Source organism: Falco biarmicus, chromosome 3 (genome assembly GCF_023638135.1).
Source record: "Falco biarmicus isolate bFalBia1 chromosome 3, bFalBia1.pri, whole genome shotgun sequence".
NCBI classification, from domain to species: domain Eukaryota; kingdom Metazoa; phylum Chordata; class Aves; order Falconiformes; family Falconidae; genus Falco; species Falco biarmicus.
In genome coordinates this window covers 28,200,440-28,226,670 of record NC_079290.1, presented here as the reverse complement: position 1 = coordinate 28,226,670, position 26,231 = coordinate 28,200,440, and the positions used below count along the sequence as shown (strand labels likewise).

General features: G+C 43.9%; 1 protein-coding gene across 4 annotated transcripts in view; it reads left to right on the top strand.

Annotated features, from left to right (window-relative positions):
* GRHL2 (grainyhead like transcription factor 2) overlaps positions 1-23,470 on the top strand; it is a 71,556-nt gene extending 48,086 nt beyond the window's left edge. For 2 of the 4 annotated variants that reach the window (XM_056333332.1, XM_056333330.1), the window contains exons 10-16: positions 504-591; positions 679-818; positions 3,017-3,048; positions 4,519-4,613; positions 10,340-10,425; positions 17,682-17,746; positions 18,973-23,470. In XM_056333332.1, the coding sequence (XP_056189307.1) occupies positions 504-591; positions 679-818; positions 3,017-3,048; positions 4,519-4,613; positions 10,340-10,425; positions 17,682-17,746; positions 18,973-19,087 (621 nt within the window). In that variant the 3' untranslated portion in view covers positions 19,088-23,470. The remainder of the gene's footprint in view (positions 1-503; positions 592-678; positions 819-3,016; positions 3,049-4,518; positions 4,614-10,339; positions 10,426-17,681; positions 17,747-18,972) is intronic. The other 2 variants (XM_056333333.1, XM_056333331.1) reach the window with 2 other exon arrangements.
* Positions 23,471-26,231: the final 2,761 nt, after the last annotated feature.

Here is a 26,231-nt window from a genome sequence, read left to right as displayed (position 1 = left end):
CAATGCCACCCCCAGACGAGGTGGGTGGAGGAGAGTTTAGAGAAAAGCTTCGTACAGACATGATCTAAGACAACAGCAATCCTGCAGGTGTTTTACGTCAGTACATACGCAAAGTATTTGGCCTGAGCACTCCATCCATCGCAAAGGCACTGGGCTTAGGATGCTCTTTGTGCAAGCTGTGGTGGCAGCAGCCCTGCTACAGACTGCGCACTGCCTGAGCCGTCCATCCCGTCTCCTCCAAACCAGCATGTGGATGTGTTCCTCTTGCTGTCTCCCGTCCTGGGGGCTGCTGGATGTGCCAGCATGAGTTTCAGGCATGCATGGGTGATCATTCCAAAGTTGGCACATTCCTAACAATCTGGACAGATTTATCTGTTAGGGGATAACCAGTCTCTGTTCAGCATTACTGATGTGTCCATCACTGCGGTTCAGGCATCGGAGGGTGCAATGCTCACAGTGCTTGCTTTTTGGATGATATCTGTGGGTTGTCTTTTTTGCATCAGGGAGCAGAAAGGAAAATCCGAGATGAAGAGAGGAAGCAGAACAGAAAGAAAGGCAAAGGCCAGGCATCCCAAGCCTCGTGTAATAACTGTAAGTAAGACAGGCCTATCTGGTTTGGGGCTAAGTCACACTTAAGATGCCTCCTCTCAAAACCATGTTGCTTTGTGATCCTCCTAGCAGCCGAAGGGAAGTTAAGTGCACTCCCCCTGCAAAAAAAGAGCGATATCACCTTCTTCAAAACAATGGCTGACCTGGATTCCCAGCCGGTTCTCTTCATACCGGATGTTCACTTTGGAAACTTACAAAGGACTGGACAGGTAGGACATGATAATGGGACAAGCTGGTGCCCACCTGCCCTCTGACTGCCTGTGCTGTGAGGCAGGTCTTGGGAAAATAAATCACTGTTCCTGGAGTTGTTTGTTTCAGCTCTCATTTTGGTAAACGCAGCTCTTGGTGAGTCATTTAAAAAAACGCCTTTCAAGAGACAAGTGCCTTACCGAGTTCTGGGTGTGAAGAAGGAGTTTATGCTTCATTAACGTCTAACTAATTTGTGTTTGTTATGGTTTTGCCATTCTTTTGCTAGGAAGAAAGAGTGGAACAAATAGTAAAAAAATTTTGAAATGGGAAGGTTGGTTTATGGCTGAAAGAATCTGGTTTTGAATGCGCTATTTGGCTTGATGAAATGAAGTGCCACCTTGTGGTAGCAGAGATCCCCCTCCCTGTGAAAAATGAAAACGAAGACCAAGCTCTTACACGTGGAAGGTCAGGAGTAGGCTCTCTAGACACCACTGCCCATTTTCTGTTGGCATCACCTAGAGATCTGGAAATTCGTTGAAAGAAAATTTTTTCACTCTATAAAGTAAAAATCTATCATGCTAATGTTAGTATTCAATATTGGAAATCATAACTGCTAGTAAATGTGAGGAATTCTGTGCTCTTTTTTAAGACATACTTTATTGCTTGCTGGGAAATTGCAAACCTGAATTGGAGGGTTAGCTGTGACAGTTTCTGGAATATAAATCTGTTATTTATTAACATCTCAGGGAGCAGAATGAAAACTTTATGTATGTCTTTATAAAGACAAATAGTAAATGGGGAAATTTTATATGCACCTTGCTGCAAAATATTAAAATAATGAAGATTAAGTGACACTAAGTGTTGGAACTGTCATTTATTTTAAAGCAGTGAGAATTGTGGTAGAGCAAAGCACAAAGAGCACAGACATTGCAATCGCAGCTGTCACTGACTTACTCTCCAAAACTGGAAAGACACCCACTCACATATCAATGCTGGGTACCTTCTGTCCTCATGGCTTTCAAAACCAGAATGTGGATTTGTCTCAAAACAGGAGAAGGTGGAAGCATTCCTTAGTATGTGTAATGCTATAAGTAATTTTCTAAACTAACTGGAAGATACCCCAGTTTGCTAGCTCATAGGCAACGTTCAGCCCTGTCCTTTGCTGCTTTATAGATTGCAGTATCGGCATTCTTGCTATCCTAAACTTTTCAATTGTTTTGTGAATTACTTAATATAAGAATTATTTATTATGACAAGAATTTATTATTTATGAATGTTTCATTAGGAAAGTGAAGGACACTTTCAGGTCCTGGTCATAGAATGAGTTACAGACCTCAGCTTTGCACACACAGAGCTCTGAGGTGTTTTCATTGTACAGGTTCAGAAGGGAAGGCTCTCAGCGAGAGCTGAGTGTGCTCTGAGTCTTGCCAGCACAAGTGCTGGAAACCTGCCTGAGATGCCTTGCTCTGCCCCAGCAGACCACAGGGCTCTGGTGCCCTGCCTTCGCCCCACGCTTGCCCAGTAACTCAGCAGCTGCGGTGGTGGTACACTTGCTGGTGCTGACCTGCAGTGCAGGCACATCATGAGGAATTTGGCTGACTGTCCTGTAAAGCCTTTGACAACAGACTGTGATTTTATATCTCTGCTGCTACTGTCAGCCATGCTTGCTGCTGTTGTAAATTTGGTCCCAGTGATGTGGGCTGTACTGACTTACACAAAACAATGGTCCGGACTTGAGTTTCTGCCCACAGCCTGTGCAAAAAAGTTCACCTGTACTATTAGTATTTGTATTTCCATTAGGCCTGTAGTTTAACGTTGGTCCTGATAGTTTGGTTAGATTTTCAGGCAGTATTAAGTACATACAAAAGCTTGTGAGTGTTGTGTCTTAAATCGTATTAGGGGTAATTTAGTCTAGTAGTGATCTGATTTAGAGGATTATAAAATAATCGGGGAAAATTATGTAAACTGGGGGAGAGGGCAGTGTCTGCCAAAGTGCTTTGATACATTTCTACTAGGTGGTATTCAACAGCAGTTTTTCTAAGCCACACCTTTTCCAGATCACAATTAGAACTAGAGATGTTTGTGTTTTATAGAAGGTGAAGGATTCTTAACATATGAAAAACTGCAAACCACTTGTTGTCTCTTCTCCCTTTTGAAGTTATTCTGTTAAGCAGGTGTCTGAGTTTTGGGAATAATTCATCTTTTTCCACCCTTCTAGGTTTACTATAATACAGATGATGAGAGAGAAGGGTAAGACATTTATTGTTTCACAAGCTTTGTAGTTAGCAGTTCAAATTTATAGAAAGCAGGCGCAAAACACGGAATCAGATAAACTGATCCCCTTTTCCCCCCTTCCCTCGTGTTCTCCCACGGTTAACAGTAGCGTTATGTGTATATAATATGTGGAACTGGTAGAGGGAGGTTTATTTTAGGGTAACTTTCTTTTCCTTCACATGAATTGGCTACTTTTCCTATCTGTTTTTTATTACATTTTCGAGCAAAACAGTTCAAAGAGCCATAAGGTTCAGTACAGGGACAGGACAACATATTTGATAATAAAGTGCCTTTTATACATAGAAGAGTTCTCAAATAATTTAAAAAACAGGATTTTTTTAATGAAGCACTGAACTTCACTGCATTGCTGAAAGCCGTTCAGCAGTGCATGTGTGGATGTGATGAATACAGGGACTGCAGAGAGAATGCCAAAGCACCAGAAATGCAGAAAGAGGATGGGAGATCCTGGGAAGGGGGAAGGTTGGAAATGGGAGCACCCCTGTCTCACTTTGGAGGGATTGGAAGAATTGCAGAATGTCCCTAGAAGATTTAGAGATGTCCTGAAATAAGGACTTAAATATGCGTGGCTGAAGTTCAGCCAGTACTAACTGCAACGTGTGCAAGCCCCATACTTGTGTATGTTGCTTGAATCCCAAGTGAGCACCCTCAGATCTGAGGCTTCGGCGTAAGACAGCACTCATGTAAGCCTGCAAAAAGTGGCCAGTGGTAGGGAATGGCTGGGTACCTGCAGCTAACATTGACTTGAAAACATGAGGCCTTTTTTGTTTCTTTTATGAAGCTAATGTTCTTCATAAGGCTCACAGTGGAATTTGAGAAGTGAAGGGGTTTATTGCACCAAGCACATTGGCTTCAGTCCTCCAAGACTGAAAGGAGTCACCGAGTCCTGCCAGAGCTACACCGAGGGGGGAGGTAGCCCTAGTGCCTTCAGCCCTTGGCTTCTCCAGCGAAGCGTGCTGCAGCTTTGGGCTGGATTCGGCCCAACGTGCTACTCCTTTTGAGCTTGCTGACTTGTACGGTCTCTGATTTTAGAAATATTGCCCGTGTTTCCTGAGGCTGTCTCCATGACCCCAAAGAGGAGGTGAATCAATGTGTAAAAGTGGGTTCAGCTCCTTACTTAGCTGTTTCTTCCTCCCCAACCCCCTTTCCTCAATATTTAAACAGTTAAAGGCCTTTGGGGTTTTCAAAATAGTATGTAACATTGGAGCTATTTTCCTGTCACCTGTCCCAGCCAGTCAGTCTGGGCAATTTGAGAGGCCTGGAGAGTTCAGATAAGCATCAAAAGCTAAATCCTTGCAGTTTCTGGTCTGTGATACTTGAGTAGATAGTGGGGTTTTTGCCAAAGTGAGTCATGACTGCTGCTGTTGTCTCCTCTCCTGCTGCGAGCCCAGTTTTACTGTGACACAGTCCCTGTTGTGTGTTTTCTAGTAGCAGTGTCCTGGTCAAAAGGATGTTCCGGCCTGTGGAGGAGGAGTTTGGTCCGTCTCCTTTGAAACAAATGAAAGAAGAAGGCCTAAAAAGAGGTAACAGTCAATTCTTAGCAGTTAAAAATAATACTGTGGGACTTGTGCCCTCAAGCTGGGAAGGGCTGGTGTGGCTTGGACCGAGTCTGTTGTTCGATGCTATTGCAAACATGGGGTGGATGGGAGAAGAGATCATTACACTGGCGCGTATACAAGGGGGCATTTTAACAAATGCTAGTAATGACTTAAGAGCAGAAAAGGGGGAAAAAATAAAAGACAAAAAAAAGAACTATGCTGTCTCAAGAAGGGATCAGGACATAAGTGTATATAAAATGTAAAAAAAGCTAGAAAGTTTCTTGATCCTTGGCCAGGCTACATAGTTCATAAATGTTCCAGTAGCAAATCTGTGGTTGTCTATTTTTAGCTTTTGCTCATCTTTTCTGTTCTGGCTGGGATCACAAGCAAGTATGCAAGATGCACTGGGTCAAATACAGAGACTTAAACAGGCAAGCTCTTCCTGACTGCAGACTTAGATTAGCCTGAATAAAATCTCAGCAATCTCCTGACCAATTAAAAATATAAGGCGTGAAGAGACATCTTTCAGCAGACCTGAATTGTTTAGGAGCTTGTTTCCCTTAATTGTTTTTACTGCCCTGGGTGAATATTATTACAGTTGTGTTTTGTGTGCTGTACCAACTCCTGTTTTCCAGTCTGCTACAGTGAAACTCAAGTTGAATGACATTGAAGCAATGGTTTAGGTAGAGCTGTTAAACTTTGCACTGAAGGTAAGGATGAACAGATGGTGGTTTTGTCCACAAAATCTGCTTTGTGTACAGTCACTTCCAGTGCAGTGCTGTAGGCGATAACTTCCTACACTGCCACAGTTAGACACCTTGCAGAATATTTGCCATTCTTTCAGTCACATGAGTTTTATCATGTAAGTTTATTGGAGACTCCAGGGGTTTGACCAACTTACATAACTCAAACTTACAAATATTTAGAGGTTCACTGATCAGTTTGTTACAGAACAAAGCACCAAGGTACAGAAGTAAGCTCAATTGTTCTTAGCTGCACCATTTGTAAGATTCATTTGAGCTTTATAGAAACAACTTCCCATGAGCCTGCATTTGCGAAGTTTCTCTGTTGGGTAGGATGGTGTGCTTGAGCCAGGGGAAGCATAAAGATTACAGGATGGAGACTGATACCTTCCTGGAATAAATGTGAACATATTCTTCTTTTATGTAAATCTTCAGTTAATTATGTGAGGTTAGCAGTGACCACAGACTTGCATCTGGTTGACTGAAGGCTTTGACCAAATTCACATTATCAAGGGCTCCATCAAGCAGAAGGGGACAGCCACAAGAGCTACATAAAGAACTGTCATTTCCTGCAATTTCACCTGGGTTTTCCAGCTGGAAGCCTGGAAAGTTGTCTGCAAGGAGGTATTGGTTTGCTTTGATTATTCCTGTCCTTTGCTGTGGTAAGTTATTTTAATATCATCAAGGACTCACAACCATTTCAAGGGGAAGATTTGAAAGAAAAAAAATGTTTCTCAACTGGTGGCAAAACTATGTTAAGTAATTAAATCCAGGAGAAGCACGGAACCAGAGAAGCTGGAGGATGCTTTCTTCACATCCCCTTCCTGTTCAGTGTTTCTTGCAGCTTGGACTTACGCTGGCTGGAGGCCAAGTCTTTTCCAGCGTGGCCTTTGCACTGGTGAACTTCCTGCCATCGGGAACCCTGCATCTGGGACTGTGCTGATGGAGTGCAGCTCAGCTGAATCTGCCTATTTGACAATACTGTCTTTGCCACGGGAGCCACTGCGTATGAAAATGTTCTGCTGTTTTTCCTCGGTTTAGCCATACTAGAAGCTTTTTTTTCCTCCCAGGTTTATTTGGTATAGTAGAATCAATAATGCCTAGAGAGCAGGTATAGATGGGGCACTGGTGTAATGTCTGAGAGAGAACAGGTCTGATATGTGAAAGTATGCATTAAAAGCAATGGAATCCCAAGGTGGTTCACTATCAGAGTAGTGCAGGTGAGCAGCACCCAGTGAGGGGTCCAAGTCCAACTGAAGAACTGGAGTGGCGGCGTGTGGCCTCACCTCTGCCTGATGGAGCTAACTGTAATATTGTCCGGTGGATGCAAAAGTATTAAGGGGCAACCTTCAAGAGAACAGTTCTAAAGGGGTTTGCAGACCATCGCTAAAACAAGGTTCATATTCTCACACAGGTAGCTGTGTCTTTGTGGAGTATTCTTTCATCTCCTTGACCTCTAAGTGAGGTACAAGTACCCAACACAGAAATGTAAAGTACATTAAGCTGTATCAAGTGTGCAGTGCAGCTAGTTACTTGGCTAGACTTGTGGCCTTTTCCTGTTTTGACTTCTCAGTAAGAGTTTTCAAATCACTTTCCCTTTCAGATTTCTTAGAGAGTTTTCCATTAATTATAAAAACCGCAGCTGTGTTACAGATCAGGGAGATTTCCAGTCCTGTAGTTCTCAGCTTGAAGAAAGTCATATTTTTGTCTAGCTTTGCCTCTCAGGAAAGTCATGTTAAACTACCCTGAAACATTTTGGATTCATAACAGTCAGGGTTTTGTGATCCATCCCTGTGGAGGACAGCATTCACTCTGTCACTTAGAGAAACTGTGCCTGGGCAATTAGTGAAACTTCAAATGTAGGAAAGAAAAGCCAGGTCACAGCTACTAGCCTGCTTTCCTTGACTAAAATGTGCCACATCTCTATCAAGGCACCACTTTACAAAGACTGAAGTCATTGCTCATAGAGTGGCAGTCAGAGCATTGATAATGCCTGGGCTCAGACCTTTGTAGTGGCCCAAGTCTTGCTGTCCCATCCTGACCTTATTTTCATTTTTGCCACATGTCTGTTACTTGTCTTCTGCCTTGGCAGGTTTGCCAGTGGAAAGCCAAGCTGTTAATGCTTTCAAAAGAAGTATCTAACATTGTTCTGCGTTCACACTTAAATCCTCAGTTAAGTGGCCTGGCTTCCAAAAATCTCCCAGGTGCAACAACCTCCCTTGCCTTCAACAAGGGCTAGATTGCCACTCTGCAATTTTGTAAATCAGGGCTGTTTCTTAAATAATTAAAGATAAATTTATCACCCCCCTCTTTTGTAATTCTTTGCAATGTCTATTAGGGGCTACAGTTGGTTTCAGTGCTTGTAAGAAGGTTAAGAACTGAGGCCTGTTAGTGCAAATCTGAATTTATCTTTTAACTTCCAGATAAAAGTTGCCTGGTACAAGATTCCACCCCCTCCCAAAATACTGCAGTCGGTACTGTTAAAGTGAGCTCGTCTTGACACCATGAACATGGTGACAGTAGGATCGGAGAGCATAAGTATGAGTTGTGTCACATCATCGGTCACGGCTTGGCATTCAGTGGCAGTGCTGCTGAGCCCAATGCAGAATTCGCAGCCCCTTTGCCTCCGCCCTGGCTGTGCCTCCTGCTGCGGGCCAGCTGGCCGCCTCTCCGCAGTTATGCAAGCACGAGGGCTTGTGGGGCTGCATTGTACGCTGAAGCAGGGACCTGATCTGTCTGAAGAACGACTCAGAAAAAAGGGTTGTTTTTTCACTCACATCTGCTGTTTGAGAGAGTTCATCATCCAGGACAATTCATTGAGACAGGCCGGAGTAACAGAGCATTAAGGGCAGGGGTGAGACAGGGGCTTCTTAAAGCATCACTGTCACCACAAGTCAGTGCCCTTGTGAATCAAAAGCTGGGATTGTCACACCTATTGGGGGAAAGAAAAAACCAGCAAACCCCCATATGTTTACTAATCCTGGCCTTCTGTGTGTATAATAGTGATTCAAGTTCCCCGTTATCCTTGTAACGGATCCTTCATTCAGCATAACGTTGCCTGATGTGCCAAGCACAACGGAGAGATTTAAAGCTCAGCACTCAGATTGTATAGTGTCCCCAACTTTAACCTTGGACCAAGTGATTTTTTTGCTCTTTTCAGATACGTTTGTAATCTGAAATACATTTCAAATACGTTTGTATTTGAAATCTGAAATACTTTCAAACACGTTTGTTAAGGCTGGCAGAGTTCCAGGTGTTTGAAAAGCCAGGAGTTACAGGACAGCCCTTTAGTCACAAGAAAAGAATTACTGAATTAATAGAAGTGTTAGTACAGGCAAAATAAGCACTTTGAACGAGTGCTTGCCCCATGCAAGTAAACATATTGGACCCACTGAAATTTAACTACTGATGTGGATTTTTTTTGTTCTCTTATATTCTAACAGTTATTGAGGTTGTGACTCAAAGTTATCTCAGCTTCTGAGTCCTTTAAAAGGACACTCTCAGGCAGGTCCCAAAGAATTACCAGAATGTAGGTGAAAAGAATGTGACTGCATGCTTGTGGTAGCAGATTTGTGACTCATACTTCTGAATTAAAAAAAGATCACCATTGTCCAGTGTGTCTGGTTTGTAGACCAAGACAGGGGACTGATCTGCCTATGTTTCAAATCTTTTTTCAATCATTTCAAAACCTGGGCAAAGAAGCTACAATTCTCTGCAAATAGGCCTGAGTACCCTGCTACAGTCTTGACCTGAGAATTAGCTTCCAAATAATTGCTTCTGTACGAAAACCAGATACCTGTTGGTTCAAGTTGGTTGCAAGTCATTTATTGAACTACTGGTGAAGATATCTTTTGGACCACAGGAATTAGCAGTTTCAAAAGATACCGATACCTTTTTCTGTCTCCCCCCCCCTCCCCCCCCCCCCCCCAAAAAAAAGATGATTACTGATGTAGTTTGTCACACAGACACAAAGTACCTAACACTGTGTGTGTCTTTGTACCTAACGTGCAGCACTGCTATTTGAAAAGGCATTTTATTTAGGGAACCAAATTAATTGTGGAACATCTTATTTAACCTGCAACTTCGATAAAAGCCATGTGAGATTACGCCTAAAACACTTCTTTAGTGTTTGTGTTTGTTTGCTTTGTAGCTGTCTGCTTTGCTTTTGCCATGTAACAGCAAGTTTTCTCCTTTAACCTGTACAAGTCAGAGAGGGGAGAACAAGAGCTAGAGAGGGCAGGGCACTGCACCTGTGAACCACTAAGACCTGGCAGGACATCTGAGGGGGTAAGGAGGAGACTTTCAGGAGCACAAATGGCATTTGTGTACCTGAGCAGGAGCGGGCTCACAGGTAAATGCGTGCCTACCGGCTGTGCTTATGAATGTCTCCCCTGTAAAGTCTCGAATGACTTTGGACTTGTTCTTTCCAGTGTTTATTTTCAGACTGGCCAGGCCCATTTGCAGTCATCCATGTGGTCATGTCAGAAGGAGCTATTCCTTTTCCTTGTCATTGATTTTAAAGGCTCAGCTAAAGGCAAACCAGACTTGCCTTTTCTAAATGTCCTTTCCCAGTCTTTTGGATGAAGCCTGGAGAGGTGCAAGCTGAGACACAGGGTTAGGAAGACCTAGTTTTGTGTTTTGTCCTGTGACGCAGGAACAGGGCCCCAGTGCTTTTTAGCTTATCTTATTTCAGTAAATGAAGGTTTAAGTTCTGGAAGATATAGATTCCTCACATTAAATTTGCTGAATTTTCTTTGTGGGTTTTCAAAGCAACTATGATGTGTCTTCCATGTTTAGATCACTGATGATATCAAGAGTACATATTTTTTTAAGTGCAAACCATCTTCAGCACTTCATTTTATCTGTCACGGATTAATATTTGTTTTTCTATTCAGTGTGGGCTGTTTTGTCTGTTCAATTGACTGAACCTGCTCCAAGTTTGACTTTTTTTTTTTTTTTCTGTTTCAGTGCTTTTGTATGTGAGGAAGGAGACAGATGAGGTGTTTGATGCTTTGATGCTGAAATCACCCACAGTAAAGGGGTTGATGGAAGCGGTAAGTATCTGATGTCCCCATATTGTTTGTCTGTCTTGGCAAGAAAATCTTGAGGCTTTCAATGTCTTTATCGAGATAAAACATAATATAAAGATGAATTTATTCTCAAATACATTTAAAGCATTTTATAAAGGCTTTCTGGAGTACGCCTCTGAAATGCTGGCATGTTCCAAATGCAGTGCTGTCAGCAGGTTGCTGGGATAAATAGTGTCACAGAGCCGAATTATTGGAGGCCTAAGCCTTGAGAAATGGTGGTAATTAACCAGTGTTAGGGAAGCAGGGCTCCATTTTCTGAAATGCTTTTTTCTGAACTGATGATTCACAGCCTGCTGAATCTTCTCCTGTAACGCTCATTGGTGTGTTCGGAGCCATCTTTTAAAGAAGAGGCCCAAGGATGCACTGTTTCCGTGTGAATTTCATATGGCTTTTGCGTAGTTGCTGTTCTTGCACGAGGCAGTTGCTGAGCCAATGCAGGCTAGTCATTCATACCTCCTGTCTCAAATTCCTTCTCTAGCCCTCACTCCTAGAGTGACCTACATACCAGCCTGCCTCCTTGATGCTTTTTTGACTTGAGTTTTGGCTTGTTACCCATTAGCTGTGGTCATGAGTGGCTGTTTCTGCATTTAATCCTGTTTATATGGGCTGATGGCTAGTAGATGTGTGAAATTTGGTAAGGGAAGAGTCAAGAAGCAGCCATGTGTCTCACTGCTTTGATGGGAGGACTAATGTGAGACTGACATATGGGATGAAGAGTTGATTTCCACCTTGGTTACATGTAGGATAGAAGATGGGAATGGATGAAAGTGTCCTTAGAGAGCTCAGCTGAGTGCTAGAAGTGTGTCTGTTCATACTCTCATAAAACTGTCACAGTGTCTTATTACACGTACTGGAAATGTCAAATATGGTAAAGGTTGAGTTACTAGGTCAGTATTTGACCAGCAGCAAAAGGCAAAAGGATTTGTGGGTTGGTGAAGTTGTTTAAAGCACCTATTCAGATCAGGGTATCTCTGAGGAGAGACAGCTGCTGGGTTCTAAGGATGTCCTAACTGTGCTTGTGCCGATACTGTTTGTTAGCTGTGACTGCAGCTCAGTTGTTAGGACACACACGTGTCATAAAAAACAGGCTTTGCTTGAAGAGGCTGCAGTCTGATTCTTGATAAGCTGTAACATGATTTCATCTTGTCTTTGTATGGAAATTAAAAGTATGCTATAGTCCTTCAAGCTAACGTGACTCTTTTTTTCTCCAGTAGTCTGTGCCTCTCCATGCCTGTTCTCCAGCCACTGTGTAACATAAAAACAAAGCTGGTGCAGAGACAGGAAAGGTTTCTGCATACCTCTGTCAGCGCAGCTGCTGACTTGGTGGCATGTTTTTGGCACCAGAGAAATCTGATCTGTTGTAAAATGTCCCAGTTCACTGGAAGGAACATATCGAGAAAATTTTAATTTGCTTTGGTGGAATATTGTGGATAAATCAATGCCAAAAACCTGTCAAACTGCATATTCTTAAATACTCTTTACTACAGTTGTTTCAGCAAATCATGTAATTTTGTAATTAAGCAAATCCTAAATGCTTAATTCTAAACTCAGTACCAAGAACTTAGAAACTGAGGCTCTGAAAATTGTAGAGCCCCAGATCTGAAAGATAACACCAATGATCCTGAATCGTACCCTCTTCTCTGTTTATGGATTTTACTTGTTTGTTTGTTAATCACTGTTCCTGGTCTGTGGCTTTCTCCTAACTTCCCATGATTAATGAGATTGTTTTCTCAGATACTATGTTTATTTTATTTGCTTGTGTACCCCCATTCCAAATGAACAGTTAGATTCCATCTCAGACTTCTTTCTTCTGGCAAATATCTGCAGGTCTCAGGTTTCAGAGATACAGCACATCTCAGAAAGTGATGCAAATGCTTGATTTTTAAGATGTTTGTATCCTACACTAGTCGGTCTTGATCAACAGAAAATAGTGAAACGATTGCCCATCACAAAACATGACACGTGGTGACTGGCCAGCTCTAAATCCTGCTTTCAGCCCCATCCAAAGTTAGTCCAAAGACCCCAGTCTTAGATTTTGCGGAATCACATATTTATTCAAATTACAGAAGGCAATCTAAATTAGGAAATTCAAGCATCTCCCAAAGTTTTCTAAAATTAAAAAGTAACAGGTGAGCTCAATAGAGTTCACTTAGACCAAAGGTCATTAGATACCCATCTATGCTGTGTCCTTCCAATCAATGTAGGGTTGGTATTTCCATAGAAAGAAGTTGACAAAAATGCTTTCTTATGTGCCTCCACCAGCCCAGATGTTGCCCTTTCTGTCTCCCTGATTGCAGCAGAGAAAGCATTTCTGGTGGTTTGTGCAGTCAGGTATGTGCCACAGACAAACTTGCCATGTCAGGGGACTGTTATTTCAGTGCCACTCTGAAGACTGTCCCACTGTTCAGGCATCCTAAGGGAAGGAAAGAATTCTTTGCTCAGCAGATTGAAAAATAGGCAATGGGGGTGATAAAGGAAAATATTTGTCCAGATAAAGGTATCTTTTTAAAATTTATTGTAGCCTGCTTGAGGTCAGATAAGAAATCTTTTTGTTTTATATAGAAGTTGGCAGTAGTGGTGTTCCCCCTGAATTGGCAACAAATGTTTTTCAGAAGTGGGAGTGCAGTGAGATGCCCTAGCAGATGCTGGCTCTTGGCTTTCTCAGATTCTGCCGCAGGACTTAGCACATTTTCTCTCAAGACTTGTTTTCTGAGCCTGTGAGGGGGAGGCTGTCCATACCCTCACTTCAAGCCTTGCTTCTACAGCTTGCTGTTTGGTATAATTGGTTGAATCCTTAGGGGCTCCTGAGAAATGTGCTTATTCAGTCAGCTGGAAGTCTTTTGCAAAGCTCACTAATCCCTGCATGTTATATAAATCCTACACCTGTCGTAGTGTCATCGTTTAACCCCAGCCAGCAACTAAGTACCGCACGGCCACTCACTTGCTCCCCCTGCCCTGGTGGGATGGGGAGGAGAATCAGCAAAAAGATGAGACCCATAGGCTGAGATAAGAACAATTCAATAAATGAAGTAAAGCTAATGATGATGGTGATGAAGAAGAAGAATAAAAGGAAGATAACAAAAAGAGAGAGAGGAATAAAACCCAAGAAGATGAAGAAGAAAAAGAAGCTAACAAAGAGAGAGAGGAATAAACCCCAAGAAAAACAAGTGTTGCCCAATACAGTTGCTCACCACCCGCTGACCAATGCCCAGCCAGTCCCCCAGCAGCGAGCGGGGGCTCCTAGCCAACTCCCCCCACTTTACACTGAACATGAGTTCTATGGTATTGGACATCCCTGTGGCTAGTTCGGGTCAGCTGTCCTGGCTCTGCTCCCTCCCGGCTTCTTGTGCATCTCCTTGTTAACAGAGCATGGGAAACTGAAAAGCTCTTGACTTAGGGTAAGCTCTACTTAGCAACAACTAAAACACCAGTGTGTTATCAACATTGTTCTCATACTAAATCCAAAACACAGCACTGCACCAGCTACTAGGAAGAAAATTAACTCTATCCTTGCTGAAACGAGGACACATAGGCAATGTGATTCACAAGGCTTTCTTAGCCCTGCATCTCATAGCTTTCATAGGAAGTGGTGTCCCAGAGGCCCAAACCACTCTGAGCAACATTTGGAATGTGTGTTAGGTATCCCAAATATCCTAGGGAAGTTTAATGCTGGAATGTGCAGAACGCTGTGTATTAGCTGCCATTAAACCTCCTTGGCACAGGAATGTTTCTCCATTTGTTTATTTGCATGGAGTCAGTGAAAAGTGTCTTCAAGTACTGATCTTCATAATATCATTATATGATTCTAATATCATTAGGTTTCAGTGTTAACAACCAGAGAGGTGTTACGAAGGATTTTTTCAACAATCTGATGAAATGGAACCATTTTTATTATTGTGTTCCATGAAAGCTTAAATTTAGGGGTACAACAAAACCACAGATATAACAGATTGCTTATCTGACGTTCTGTTCATGGCAAGCAAAGCCAGAGGGCTAGCAAGAATACAAGGAGAACATGGAAGTTTCTCTGAGAACTTCTCTAAGGCAGTCAAGATTTGCCCAGAGGAGTCGCCAGCCTCACGTCTGGCAGCTGCCCTCCATGGGCAGCACAGGATGAGGCATGGAAGGAAGGGGGAGTTGGAAAGATGGTGGTAGACAAGGGTGGAGTGTGAGTGAGAGGCAAGATGTGAGTACCTGCACAAGTGCTTCTGGCCAGAGGTAGGTGATTCCTTCTACTGGCTATCCTGCCCATGGATCCTCCCTTGGATTTATGCACACAGGTTGGGTCAGGCATTTACAAAGGCAAGGTGGGGCAGCCTGTCACATCTGTGATAGGTTATCCCACACAGAGTTATGGCAAATCCTGGGTTCAAATCACCCTTGTTCTGCCCTGTTTGGAGCAAAGACTTGAACTTGCTCCAAATAAGCTGAGTATGTTATGGAACGTCTTTGCAGGATGCTTTTCCATCCTGTGTATGCAGTTACATAGCTTTCCACAGGATACACAGAGCCTTTTGGATAGGCTACATAGAGCTCAGAGTGAAAAAGATTGGCTTGATAGTCCAGTGGTGAGGATGCTTGTGTGAGATACAAGACAAGTGGGGTGAAGCCGTCTTTCATAAATGTAGTAAAAAAAAAAAAAAGAACACACTCTTCCCCACAGCAGGAAGGGTGTGACCACAGCATACAAGCTTGCACATCCTTTTTGCTGAATTAGGCCTCTGCCAAGGCAGGTGAGAACACGGAACCAGGACTACCATCAGTATCTCCAGCACCATATTCAAAAGGGCAGTGAAACATGCTGATGCAAGTAAAACTGAAGTAGCAAATACAGCCCACAATTTAATTTATATTTTGTTCTCTGCTAGGTGCAAAACTTTGCGGGGTGGATGGGTCTAGTGTGTCTTATCAGTTACTCTTCATTTACAACCTCCCCTTTCTGTTAGCCACAGATGTACTCTGTGGTCGGAGGAAACGGATTACAGTGTAAAAGAAGCTTTATTAGTTCTCCAAAATCTTGGAGTTACGCTATACTTTTTAAGTACAAAATTGTGTCATAGGTAAGATGGCAATTCTACAAGTATAGATGATGTAGGCAAATATAGGCTAATTAATTCTTTCTTTTAGAGAATCCTGGGTCTCTGAACGGGAGCTGTGCTTGGGATTCAACCTGTGGCTGTTTGAATCTGTCCTTGGTGCTGAGTTTATCCAGTGCTTGCTTTCCCTTTTCTATTTCATTATAATTGCTTTAATTTACTTCTTTAAGATATCACTTTTTCTCAAACAAAGTCTGAACAGAAACACAAAGAAAGGTTTTTACAGCGACTGATGTTTGGCAGTCTTTAAATGGGTATTTAATTGTGCATTTCGGTTCTCTAATGTGGAAGATAAATACTCAGCTATTTAGCTGCAACTTCATTTCACCTGGGAAGAGCAAGAAGCTTACTTTGGTTGGCAGCAGAGTACCATAGAACATAATCACTGACAAAACGCCATTTTTCTGTAATTATTTTGCCTTTTGGGACAACCCTCTTCTAAAGTATGAGCTATGAGATGTGTTCCCTCAAAGAAGAGTCATAGTTTGGAAAGGAAAGCTGGCTCAGACAGAGGTCTCAGGGACACCGTCTCCATGAGCACACCACAGGCTCGCTGCAGAACAGACATCCAAAATAGTTACCAATACACTGCTGCAAAGCAATGCCAAAGCATCCCAGTGAAGTGCTTGTTTAGTATTGGTAATTTGTCAGCTAAGTAGTCCTTCCTTCAAAACTTTTCCTCTATTTTCTGCTTTATCATTTTGAGTAGCTGGCACGAGGTTTGTTTTAGAAGTTCTTTACCTTGCTAACACACTCCTCTGTGACATTCAGATGATGTTTTGTGAGCCAAATCGTGTTCTCATTTTGCCACCCTGGTAATTAGACTGAGTCACCTCCCCAATGATATAGAAGCTTCCTAATCCTGTGTGTAGCATGTTTGCAGCCTTCCCCCAATGAAAGGTACCTTGCAGATACTTTTCAGACAAAAGAAGTACCATAGATTCATAGAATGGTTTGGGTTGGAAGGGACCTTAAAGATCATCTAGTTCAACCCCCCTGCCATGGGCAGGGACACCTTCCACAGACCAGGCTGCTCAAAGCCCCATCCAGCCTGGCCTGGAGCACTGCCAGGGATGGAGCATCCACAACTTCTCTGGGAAACCTGTTCCAGTGTCTCACCACCCTCACAGTAAAGAATTTCTTCCTAATATCTAATCTGAATCTACCCTCTTTCAGTTTAAAGCCATTACTCCTCATCCTGTCACTACCTGCCCTTGTAAAAAGCCCCTCCCCAGCTTCCCTTAGGCCCCTTCAGGTACTGGAAGGCAGCTGCAAGGTCTCCCCAGACCCTTCTCCAGGCTGAACAACCCCAACTCTCCCAGCCTGTCCTCATACAAGAGGGGCTCCAGCCCTCTGACCATCGTCATGGCCCTCCTCTGGGCTCGCTCCAACAGGTCCATGTCCTTATGCTGGGGGCCCCAGGGCTGGATGCAGCACTGCAGGGGGGTCTCACAAGGATGGAGTAGAGGGGCAGAATCACTTCCCTTGACCTGCTGGCCACACTTCCTTTGATGCAGCCCTGATTCAGTTGGCTTTCTGAGGTAGAAGCGCATGTTGTTGGGCCATGTTGAGGTTTTTGTCCACCAAGGACTGTGGATGGTCCTGTTAGCTTAACAAACCTTGAAATGCTATTGAGGAATAGAAATGTGCGTATTTTTTTTGTGGATCCATCAATCTATCAGCTCCTGTTGTGTTGCTACTCATCTGCCTTCTGCCTGGTGGAAGCCTTTGCTTCCGCAAACCCAGAAAATTAGAAAAAGAAATGGCAGAAAGGCAGCTGCTCAGATTGAAATTCCCTGGTAAAATCTGAAGCTGGGAAGAGTTGTTGACTCCTTGAGCAGAGTAGTAGGAGATGGTGAGGCAGTTTTGATGACTCACACCCTATGAAAACTATAGTCTCCAACTTCCTGGATGGAAATGGCTGTGGGTTTTTGATCGATATGTATAGAATTATTCACCCCTAAATAATCCTTAAATGAAGTTACGGTATGGTTGCGAGTGACTTTTCTGTATAGCTATCCTGTCAAAGTTTGCAGAGGTAGTGTTTTAATGCCTTATGTAAATAGAGAGGTGATATTTTCATATTTCTTATTAATGATAATTCTTTTATTTTTATGATTTCAGATCTCTGAGAAATATGGGCTTCCAGTTGAAAAGATTGCAAAACTTTATAAAAAGAGCAAAAAGGGGTAAGTAAACTAACTAACTAGGGGTTATTGCAGGATCTTTAGGAGCACTCAGAGATCCCAACTATGCTTGGAGCCTCATGGTGTTGGGCAATATAAACACTTGTATGAGACATGCCTATGTGCTTGAAATCTTAATATTTACAGAGACAGCAAGGGGTGGCAGAAGGGAAAACATGATTCTCCAGCATGTCTGACCAGTATTCACATGCTTACTGTGAAGAAACAGAGTTTGTGTTTGGAAAATGTATTGGGATAAAGTGTGTTTTATAGACTGTATGCTTAATAGCATTGTGGAGTGCTAGCATGGGAGAGGTGCAGCCTTTGCTGTGAATGTGGTGTGGAATTTCCCTGCAGTGTTAAGAAAGAAGTAGGCCACTCTCCGAATCTGAAAGGCAGGCAGGCAGCGTTTGCTGCAGGGGTTTCAGCTGAGTAAATTTAGACATGAGCATCACAGCTCTGATTTTAGAATAGCTAGGCTACTACTCCTTGCTATAAATCTAAATCTCTCTACTTTAACTTTTTTTTTTACTTCTAAATAACTACAATATTGTGGTGTTATAATTTTAAATCAATAATTTATTTTCAGCTGTAACTACGGCATTGTTGTGTGTGGGGATTTCTTTAGCTTTTGAGAAGACAGGTGAAACTTCTCATGTTTTGCTTCTTTCTAACGCTGTTTGCAAGTGATACGTTTGTTGGAAGAAACACCCTAAGTTAACGTGCAAGGAAAGCACTTGTACACATTTCTAATACTTGTTGATATTCTCACGTCTAAGCTGAGCTCTAGGCCTGTGAGCTGTGTGCAAAGCACAAATTACACTGCTCCCCGGTGCTAGCAACTCACACCACAGAGGTGCAGCAGTTCACACGGCATGGCTGAGGAGCAGCACGCGGGTACACCTGAGGGAGCCAACCCCGGGCAGGGGAAACCCCAGCTAGCTGGGTCTGCCAGGGATCTGTGTGCAGCTCACCTCGTCGGCAGCTTCAGCAGGTTAACGTCCCAGCACTGGATGGGATGTCTCTTGCCTTAACTACTTTGGCAAGGCGCAGCCTCTAATCCAAAGACTGTAAAGGACTATGGGGCACATCTTGGTGATGATTCCCACTGTTGTCCCTGTACTGGCATGTGCTGGAGTCTGGTTTTGCATTGTAGTGAAGTGAGCACATGCAGTGGAGCTTTCAGTGTCCTGGTGTGTGAAAATAATAATTTTTGCCTTTGTCGCCAGTATCCTGGTAAACATGGATGACAACATTATTGAGCACTACTCCAATGAGGACACATTCATCCTGCACATGGAGAGCATGGTCGAAGGCTTCAAGATCACACTGACAGAGATCTAGCCTCAGACAGAGCCTTTTTGTAAGGAACCACAGCATTTCATCCTGCTTGGAAAGCAGAGGATTCCCCGGGAACTTGACAGACATTGATCAGAGAAACTGTTACAAGACTGCTTTGAGAATACTGTCCATTCTGCACATGTGCACCCACTGCATATAGACTTGGGTTTGTCAAGCACAAGGCCACCGATGTTAACCTGGTCCCTTATTTATTGTTCCCCACTCTCTACTGTACAAGCAGTTACCAGCCCCCAGATTTGTAACCAGATGTCCCACTGCAAATGTGAAATGCAGCATTTTAATCCATACTTCAGTGTGGATAAGCTCATTCTAAAACAAGTTATGGAACCATGCTGGTCTAGTTTCAGAAATCTGGTGTAAATCACTTTACCGGTAGTTCTCTGTCATTGCTAAAAAATTGGTGCAGTGCTAAAGATGGGGAAAGTGGCTGACAGTTCACCTGCTCAGACGGATCCATATCTCTCTATAGTGTATAGTCTTGCCAAATACCTCTGGTAGTTCTCAGCATGTAGCAATGAGGACTTGTAAGTAAGGCATTCAGCTACAAATGTCACTTGTAAGTAAATGGTAAAGAAACCATTTTAACCTTGTATATAATGTTTATAATATGCAATAATATATTTTAACTACTGTATGTGGGCATGTTTACTGCCACTATGTTTTTGTATGTATTGGGTTTAGGGTTTAACAGAATCTTTCCTAGAGGATTAGATTGCTGCGATCTGTTAAGGAGTGTGTACTGAGAAGCTGATAACTGTACCTGCGCTCATATGCTCCACCCTTGCCCACCCAGTTTTATACCGAAATATTGGAGCAAACCACGCTGCAGGGTCTGGAGTGCTCTGGTGCAATGGGGCCCACCTTAGGTACCCGAGTCCCAGCTGTAGATACCTGAGTGTCCCATCCAGCTGTCAGCAAATCCAAGAGGCACCATGTGTCTGCTGCCTGGTGTGCCTAGAGGTACAGAAGGGACTTCTGCCTGTTCTGTTAATGAAGTGGAGGCTCTCAAAGTGGGCTTTTCTCAAGCCCATGGAGGGAAAGGTGCTTTCCGCAGCAGCCTGCTCATTAAAACATTCCTCTAGATTGTAAGAAACAGGATTTAAAACTCTTCTTAAGGGTACTTGCTCTTCTATCTCCATTGAATGATTCTGTTTTGATTCCTAGGGCAGTTGGGTGCAGTATAAACCCGGGCTTGATGGAAATATTTTATCGAAACTGGAACAATTTTACCAGTGGAGACTGAATATCCCACAACTGAGGTGTGGAGACAGGTCTCTCTTATAAGGGCTGGATCTGAACCCAAGCTGAACTACGTTTTCCCATCAAATTCCACCCCTGTCTCATGAATTCTGTGAAGAGAGTCACACAGGATAAAATCACCCCAGGAAAGGGTTTCAAGGCCTGAATGTCCCTGGCACATCCAAACCCAGCACCTTTCCTCTCCAGTTCCTCTGGCTATCGGTGAGAGCTCCTCACTCAGCATACAACCCTGTGAGTTTAGCTGCAAGCATTTTATCTTCTATGCACTGTACGTGGATTCCATGTGACAGACAGAAACATGGGTCCTTTCCTACCTGCAACCTTTAGAGTTTCTTTTTTTTTTTTCCTTCTGAAATAGTTTTTTCATTTAGTCACAGAATCTTTATTTGGTTGTTAATGGTGTAAAGAAATACTGCCTAGTTTAACAGGCCTCATTCTGTAGTAGTGTTTTGAGCTGTGTGGAGCTATTTACATTCAAGCAAAGTAGCTGGGATAGCTGACCAGTCTGATTTGGTCATATTTTTGCATGAATTGTCCTGCAACTCTTGCACACTTTCTTAACTTCATTAGCAATAGCATCACATTAAAATCTGTACTTCAAATAGAAATGTTGGGTACCTGTCAAAGTTTCTGTGGGACCAGAACCTATAAAAGGTTCAGACCATTAGCGTCAGGGCTAACATAGCCAGAATCCTCTTACATCTGCAAAACAAAGTGTCTGTTCTGTTGCGCTCCCTCCCTCTTCCTTTGTCATGTGCTCTTTCTCCTTCTGATGCAGAATTTTGTAGTAATTCCCTTATCTTTTTATAAATACGTACTCCAGCAAAGATGCCTTTGCTACCCTGCTCGAGAGCAGACATCTGGGGAATACAGGGGATTTTTTTTGCGATTCAGTTTGTTTCTGCTTGGCTCAGGCCGAGATAAAAAGTCTGTGCTGACTTAGCCCAGATACTTTTTCCCTAAAGAAAAAAGGGGACAGTTTTAGCAGGTGGCATTAGGAACTGTCACACAGGACTGGTGAGCAGTGGTGTTCTTGTATTTCTCTGTTGTTTGACGGTGTTTGGGATCCTAAGGATATTAGCTGGGGTCTCTCAATTGGTTGTGTTATCTGGGCAGAAGCTGCAGGTGAAGCGTAGGAGTAAATGTACACGGGAGTTGAGCCCTGGTTCTGCCCCCAACAAGCCTGCCATCCAAGCTCTCTTATCTGGAGTTCCTGTGGCACCTGGGGCTGGCGTGGATTGAGGACAGTGAGAATTTGGGGTTCACAGAGAATGACAGGTGGTGGGAGGGACAGTCCTGGGCTGCTGGGGTGCAACATGTGCTGCACCAGCACTCAGGTTAACGGGACATTCTTGTCTTATGTATGAGCTGGGTTCTGTTGGGTGCTGCAGCATCCTACGCCAAGGAGCAGTGTAGGATCAGTGAGACGTGCCAGACTCTAGGAAATACTGGGGCTTAAGGAGCTATCTTTCCATTGCCATTTTAGGAGCTTTCAGTCAGGCACTGTCCAGGGAAGGAAAGTTACTTCCAGGATTAACTGAAAGCTTTTCTAAATACATCTTGAAGTGTGTGAATTCCTGATATAAGAGAGCTGATACTCCTGCCTTTAGTTCCTTCTTACCATCTCAATGAAGCTAGCAGGGTTGAGGAAGATAAGTAGGATTTACCCTGATGGTAAGGTTGTTTTAAAACATCAGTGAGATCTAGTTAAGGTTGATCTCCCTTAACTTCATCTGCCAGGGTCTGAGGGCTTTGTTTCTCTGCTCCAGATGCAGGTGCATCGCAAGCACCTAGGACATCACAAAGAACACGTCACCACCCTGCACCCCTTTAGTTGTACTTGCAGCACCAGCTGCTGGAGGAGCACTGAACCTTGGATGCTGGTCGTGGCAAGCTACAAGCTGTCAGGGTTCACCTTGTTGGTCAAAACCAAGCTATCAAAGTGATGGGGAAGGGCCAGTACAAGTAATGCAAACTTCTGAAGCAGTGGCCTGCCTCATGCCCTGCTTGATTCAAAGGTCTTGAGGAGTACGAAGTGCTTGCACATTTAAAATACACGTTGCTTTTGTTTCGTGAAAAATACCAATTCATGCTGGATCTTCCAAACGTTATGAGTTAAATGGAAGTGAGATTGGGCTACTGTTCAGCAGGGGACAGGAATAGCTGCCTTGCCTGCTCTTGTCTCTGTGGCTGTGGTTGTTTATTTAAAGGAACAAAGCTTTCATTTCCTTGCCTTCTTCAAGACAGCAGTCTTGAATCTTAACTAGTGCAGCCTGAAAGGTGGCTTGCTGCTCAGCTGATTTTCCCTATGACAAATTAGAGCAGTGCTGTGTCTGTAGATGTTGTGTTTCAAAAGACCCTTGACAGAGGTGTGCAAAAGGAGACTAGGCTTCTAAGCTCTAGTTTTGGTTCCCACTACAGATTTGGCACTACGTCCGTCCATTTGATGTTATATTATGAAACCCCCAAATCTCAAATTTTAGTTTCTTTCTACACAGTCAGATGCTGATATCCCCAAAATAAAGTGCATCCTTGCAGTGAAGCTTTGTTAATGTACCGTGATATTGCCTTCAAGACATTGTGGAGGATTTTTACCATTGAATATAAACCACAAAGAAAAGAACTTCCCCACGCCCCCACCCCCCCCACCCCCCCCACGCCGTGTGTCCTCTCTCATGAAGTTTTTTGTCAGTGAATTCAGAGATCAAGTGTCTGTCTTGTATATTTTCCTCTTTCAGGCTATGAATTGTTTAAATGTTGTAAATTAATTCAAACAGTTAGTAAAAACTAAACTGTCCAGCTGTCAGACATCCTGTATATTGATTGATATGAAACTGGAAAGGAGTATCTTAGGACTTTTAAAATGTAAAGCTTATGAAATGTTTATATGCTCTTCCATTTCCTATGAATTGAGACAAGATACAAACAAGAATGTTTGTGCCAAAGTTTGTGACAAGCCCTTTTTCCGGCAAACAAGGAAACTCTATGTATAAATAGTGTGCTTTTATATTAAGAAAATAGCTCATGTAACTTAATAGTGTTGCAACTGGGAGAGGGGTTTGATAAACTGTAAATACAGCTATTTTATTTTTTGTACATTTTTAAGAAGGAAAAAATAAATATTCCTATGTATGAGATAATATTTCTGTTGCTGCAGTGTGTATTACTACATATTGGGGATTGAGTTCCTGCTTCTGAGCCCAGAAAGCTTTTCAAAAAGAAGAAAACAGAAATTCATTCTACCAAGAAAACAAGAGCAGAGACTGAAAAGAATAGTTATCACCGAAACATGGGTTTGATGACTGGCCTGGAGAGAGCAGTGGATAATGTCTACCTGGACTTCAGTGGTCTTTGACACTGTCTCCCATAAGATCCTCACAGAGAAGCTGTTGGTCTACAGGCTGGATGAGCAGACAGTGAGGTGAACTGAAAACTGGCTGAACAGCTGGGCCCAGAGAGTGGTGATCAGTGGCATAAAGTCTAGCTGGAGGCCAGTGACCAGCAGTGTACCCCAGGGGTCAATACCAGGTCTAGTCCTGTGCAACACCTTCATTAATGTTCTGCACGATGGGGCACAACCTACTCTCAGCAAGCTCGCTGATGACACCAAACTGGGAGGAGTGGCTGATAGTGGCTGACCAGAGGGTCATGCTGCCACCCAGAGGAACCTCAACAGGCTGGAGAAATGGGCCAACAGGAACACTATGAAGTTCAGCGAGGGGAAGTACAACGTCTCATGTCTGTGAAGGAACAACCCCAGGCACCAGTATATGCTGGGGCCACCCAGGTGGAAAGCAGCTCTGCAGAAAAGGACCCCCAGGTTGAACCAATGTGCCCTTACGGCAAAGGCGGCTGATGGTATCCTGGGCTGCATTACACCAAGCATTGCCTGCAGGCCGAGGGAGGTGATCTTTATTCAATGCTGGGGAGGCTACACCTGGGGTCCTGTGCCCAGTTCTGGGCTCTGCAGTACAAGAGAGACATGAATATACTGGAGAGAGTCCAACGAAGAGCTGCTAACCTAATGAAGGGATGCAACACCTCTCCGGTTCAGCCTGGAGAAGAGAAGGCTCCAGAGAGATAATACCAGTGTGTACAGATACCCGAAGGCAGGGTGCAAAAAGGACAGAGCCAGGCCCTTTTCAGTGGTGCCCAGTGACAGGACCAGAGGCAATGGGCACACACTGAAATGCAGGAGGTTCCCTCTGAACATCAGGAAACACTTTTTTACGTGAGGTGACCAAGCACTGGCACAGGTTGCCCAGGGAGGTTGTCAAGTCACCATTCTTGGAGATATTTAAAAGCTGCTGGACACAGTCCTGGGCAACCAGTTCAAGGTGGCCCTGCTTGAGCAAGGGGTTGGACCAGATGACCTCCAGAGGGCTTTTCCAAGCTCAACACTTCTGTGATTGTGTGACATGGGGTGTCCTGGGAACCCAGCTGGAAGCACTGGCACTAACATCTTTGTGAGTCCAGGGCACCTGGGGTGAGATCCTTTCCGCACCTGCTCCAGCTGTGCCTTGCATGCACCAGAGCACTGAAGCATACCTGGCCATGCATCTTGCAGTAAAACATTTTCATCAACCATTTTATTCTCCACCATTTGACTTATCCTTTCAAACAAGAATCCAGGAGATGAGAACATCTAAGTAAGTGGGAAATCGCTTGGGAACACATTTGCCTCAGTGAAAGGAGGCTGCCCAAGGAGCGGTGGGGCAGCCTTGTCTTACTACAGCATGGAGAAGTTCAGCGCTCCTGCCGAGGGCAAGTCCTGAGTGGGACAAGCTGCCATGCAAGAGCCAGCCCCTGAGACCTCTCTTGTGTCAAGCAGAGACCACGCCTGGGCAATGAGGAAGGAAGTGAATTCACCTGAAATGTCTTGGCTAGCAGAATGTAGACTTCGAGAGCCCAGCTTCCTCCAGCCCTTCCCCATCCCCTTCCTCGCAAAACTCCTCCAGTTGTGTCTAGCTCTAAGAGTCTTTTCACAGCCATCAAAGGGTTTAAAAAAAGGCTTTCCCCGCGTGCTTGGCATTTTCTAATAATTTTGAAAAGTATTTGTCACCTGTTTGTTATACAGCAGGAGAGCCAGGTGCTGAGCACTCCATAGCTTGGTGACTATGAGTGACTAACCAAGAGCAGAAGAGGTCTTCCCAGATCCACTGAAAACCACAGAGACCTGTACCCCTACCACCACATGCTGTTTGCCCTGATGATGGTCTTCAGTGCAGCCTGTGTTCCACCACCAGCCTGTCTGCAGTCAGCACCATACAGCAGAAACCAAAAGTTGTATGTATAAAATAATGCTCCGTGTGTGTGTGTGTAGATATATATTTAATGGCAATTGTGGGACTGGCTGCAGCTTGCTGGTGCTGGTGAGCTCGCAGCCCAAGGTGCTGCCCCTGCCACTGTGGCTCCCCAGTCCAGCAGGTTTTGAGGAGTTTCTTGGGGGCTTTTCCAGGCCCCAGGAATGCTATCTGGATGAGGAGTGTGGGGTCAGCCAGGACTAGCTCCTGTGGGGGTCTTTAAAGTAATCACTTTTCCTGGGCACTGCCTGTGATGGATGTTTAACTGTGTTTTGTAGGAAGCCATTTTACTGAGTGGCTTTTAAAATGTGCATGCTTCAACAGCCGAGGGGGTGGAAGCACCCTGTCTGCGAGGCCGTGGAGGAACAAGGAAAAGCATGTCAGCTAATGGGAACTGCTGCACCCACAGCGTGCTCAAAGGCTGGGCTGTTTCTGGTGTGGCCGAGAGCTTACAGAATCACAAATCACAGAGTGGCTGGGGTCGAAGGGACCTCTGGAGATCATCTAGTCCAAACCCTGCTAAACAAGCATCACCTACAGCAGGTTGCACAGAGTTGCATCCA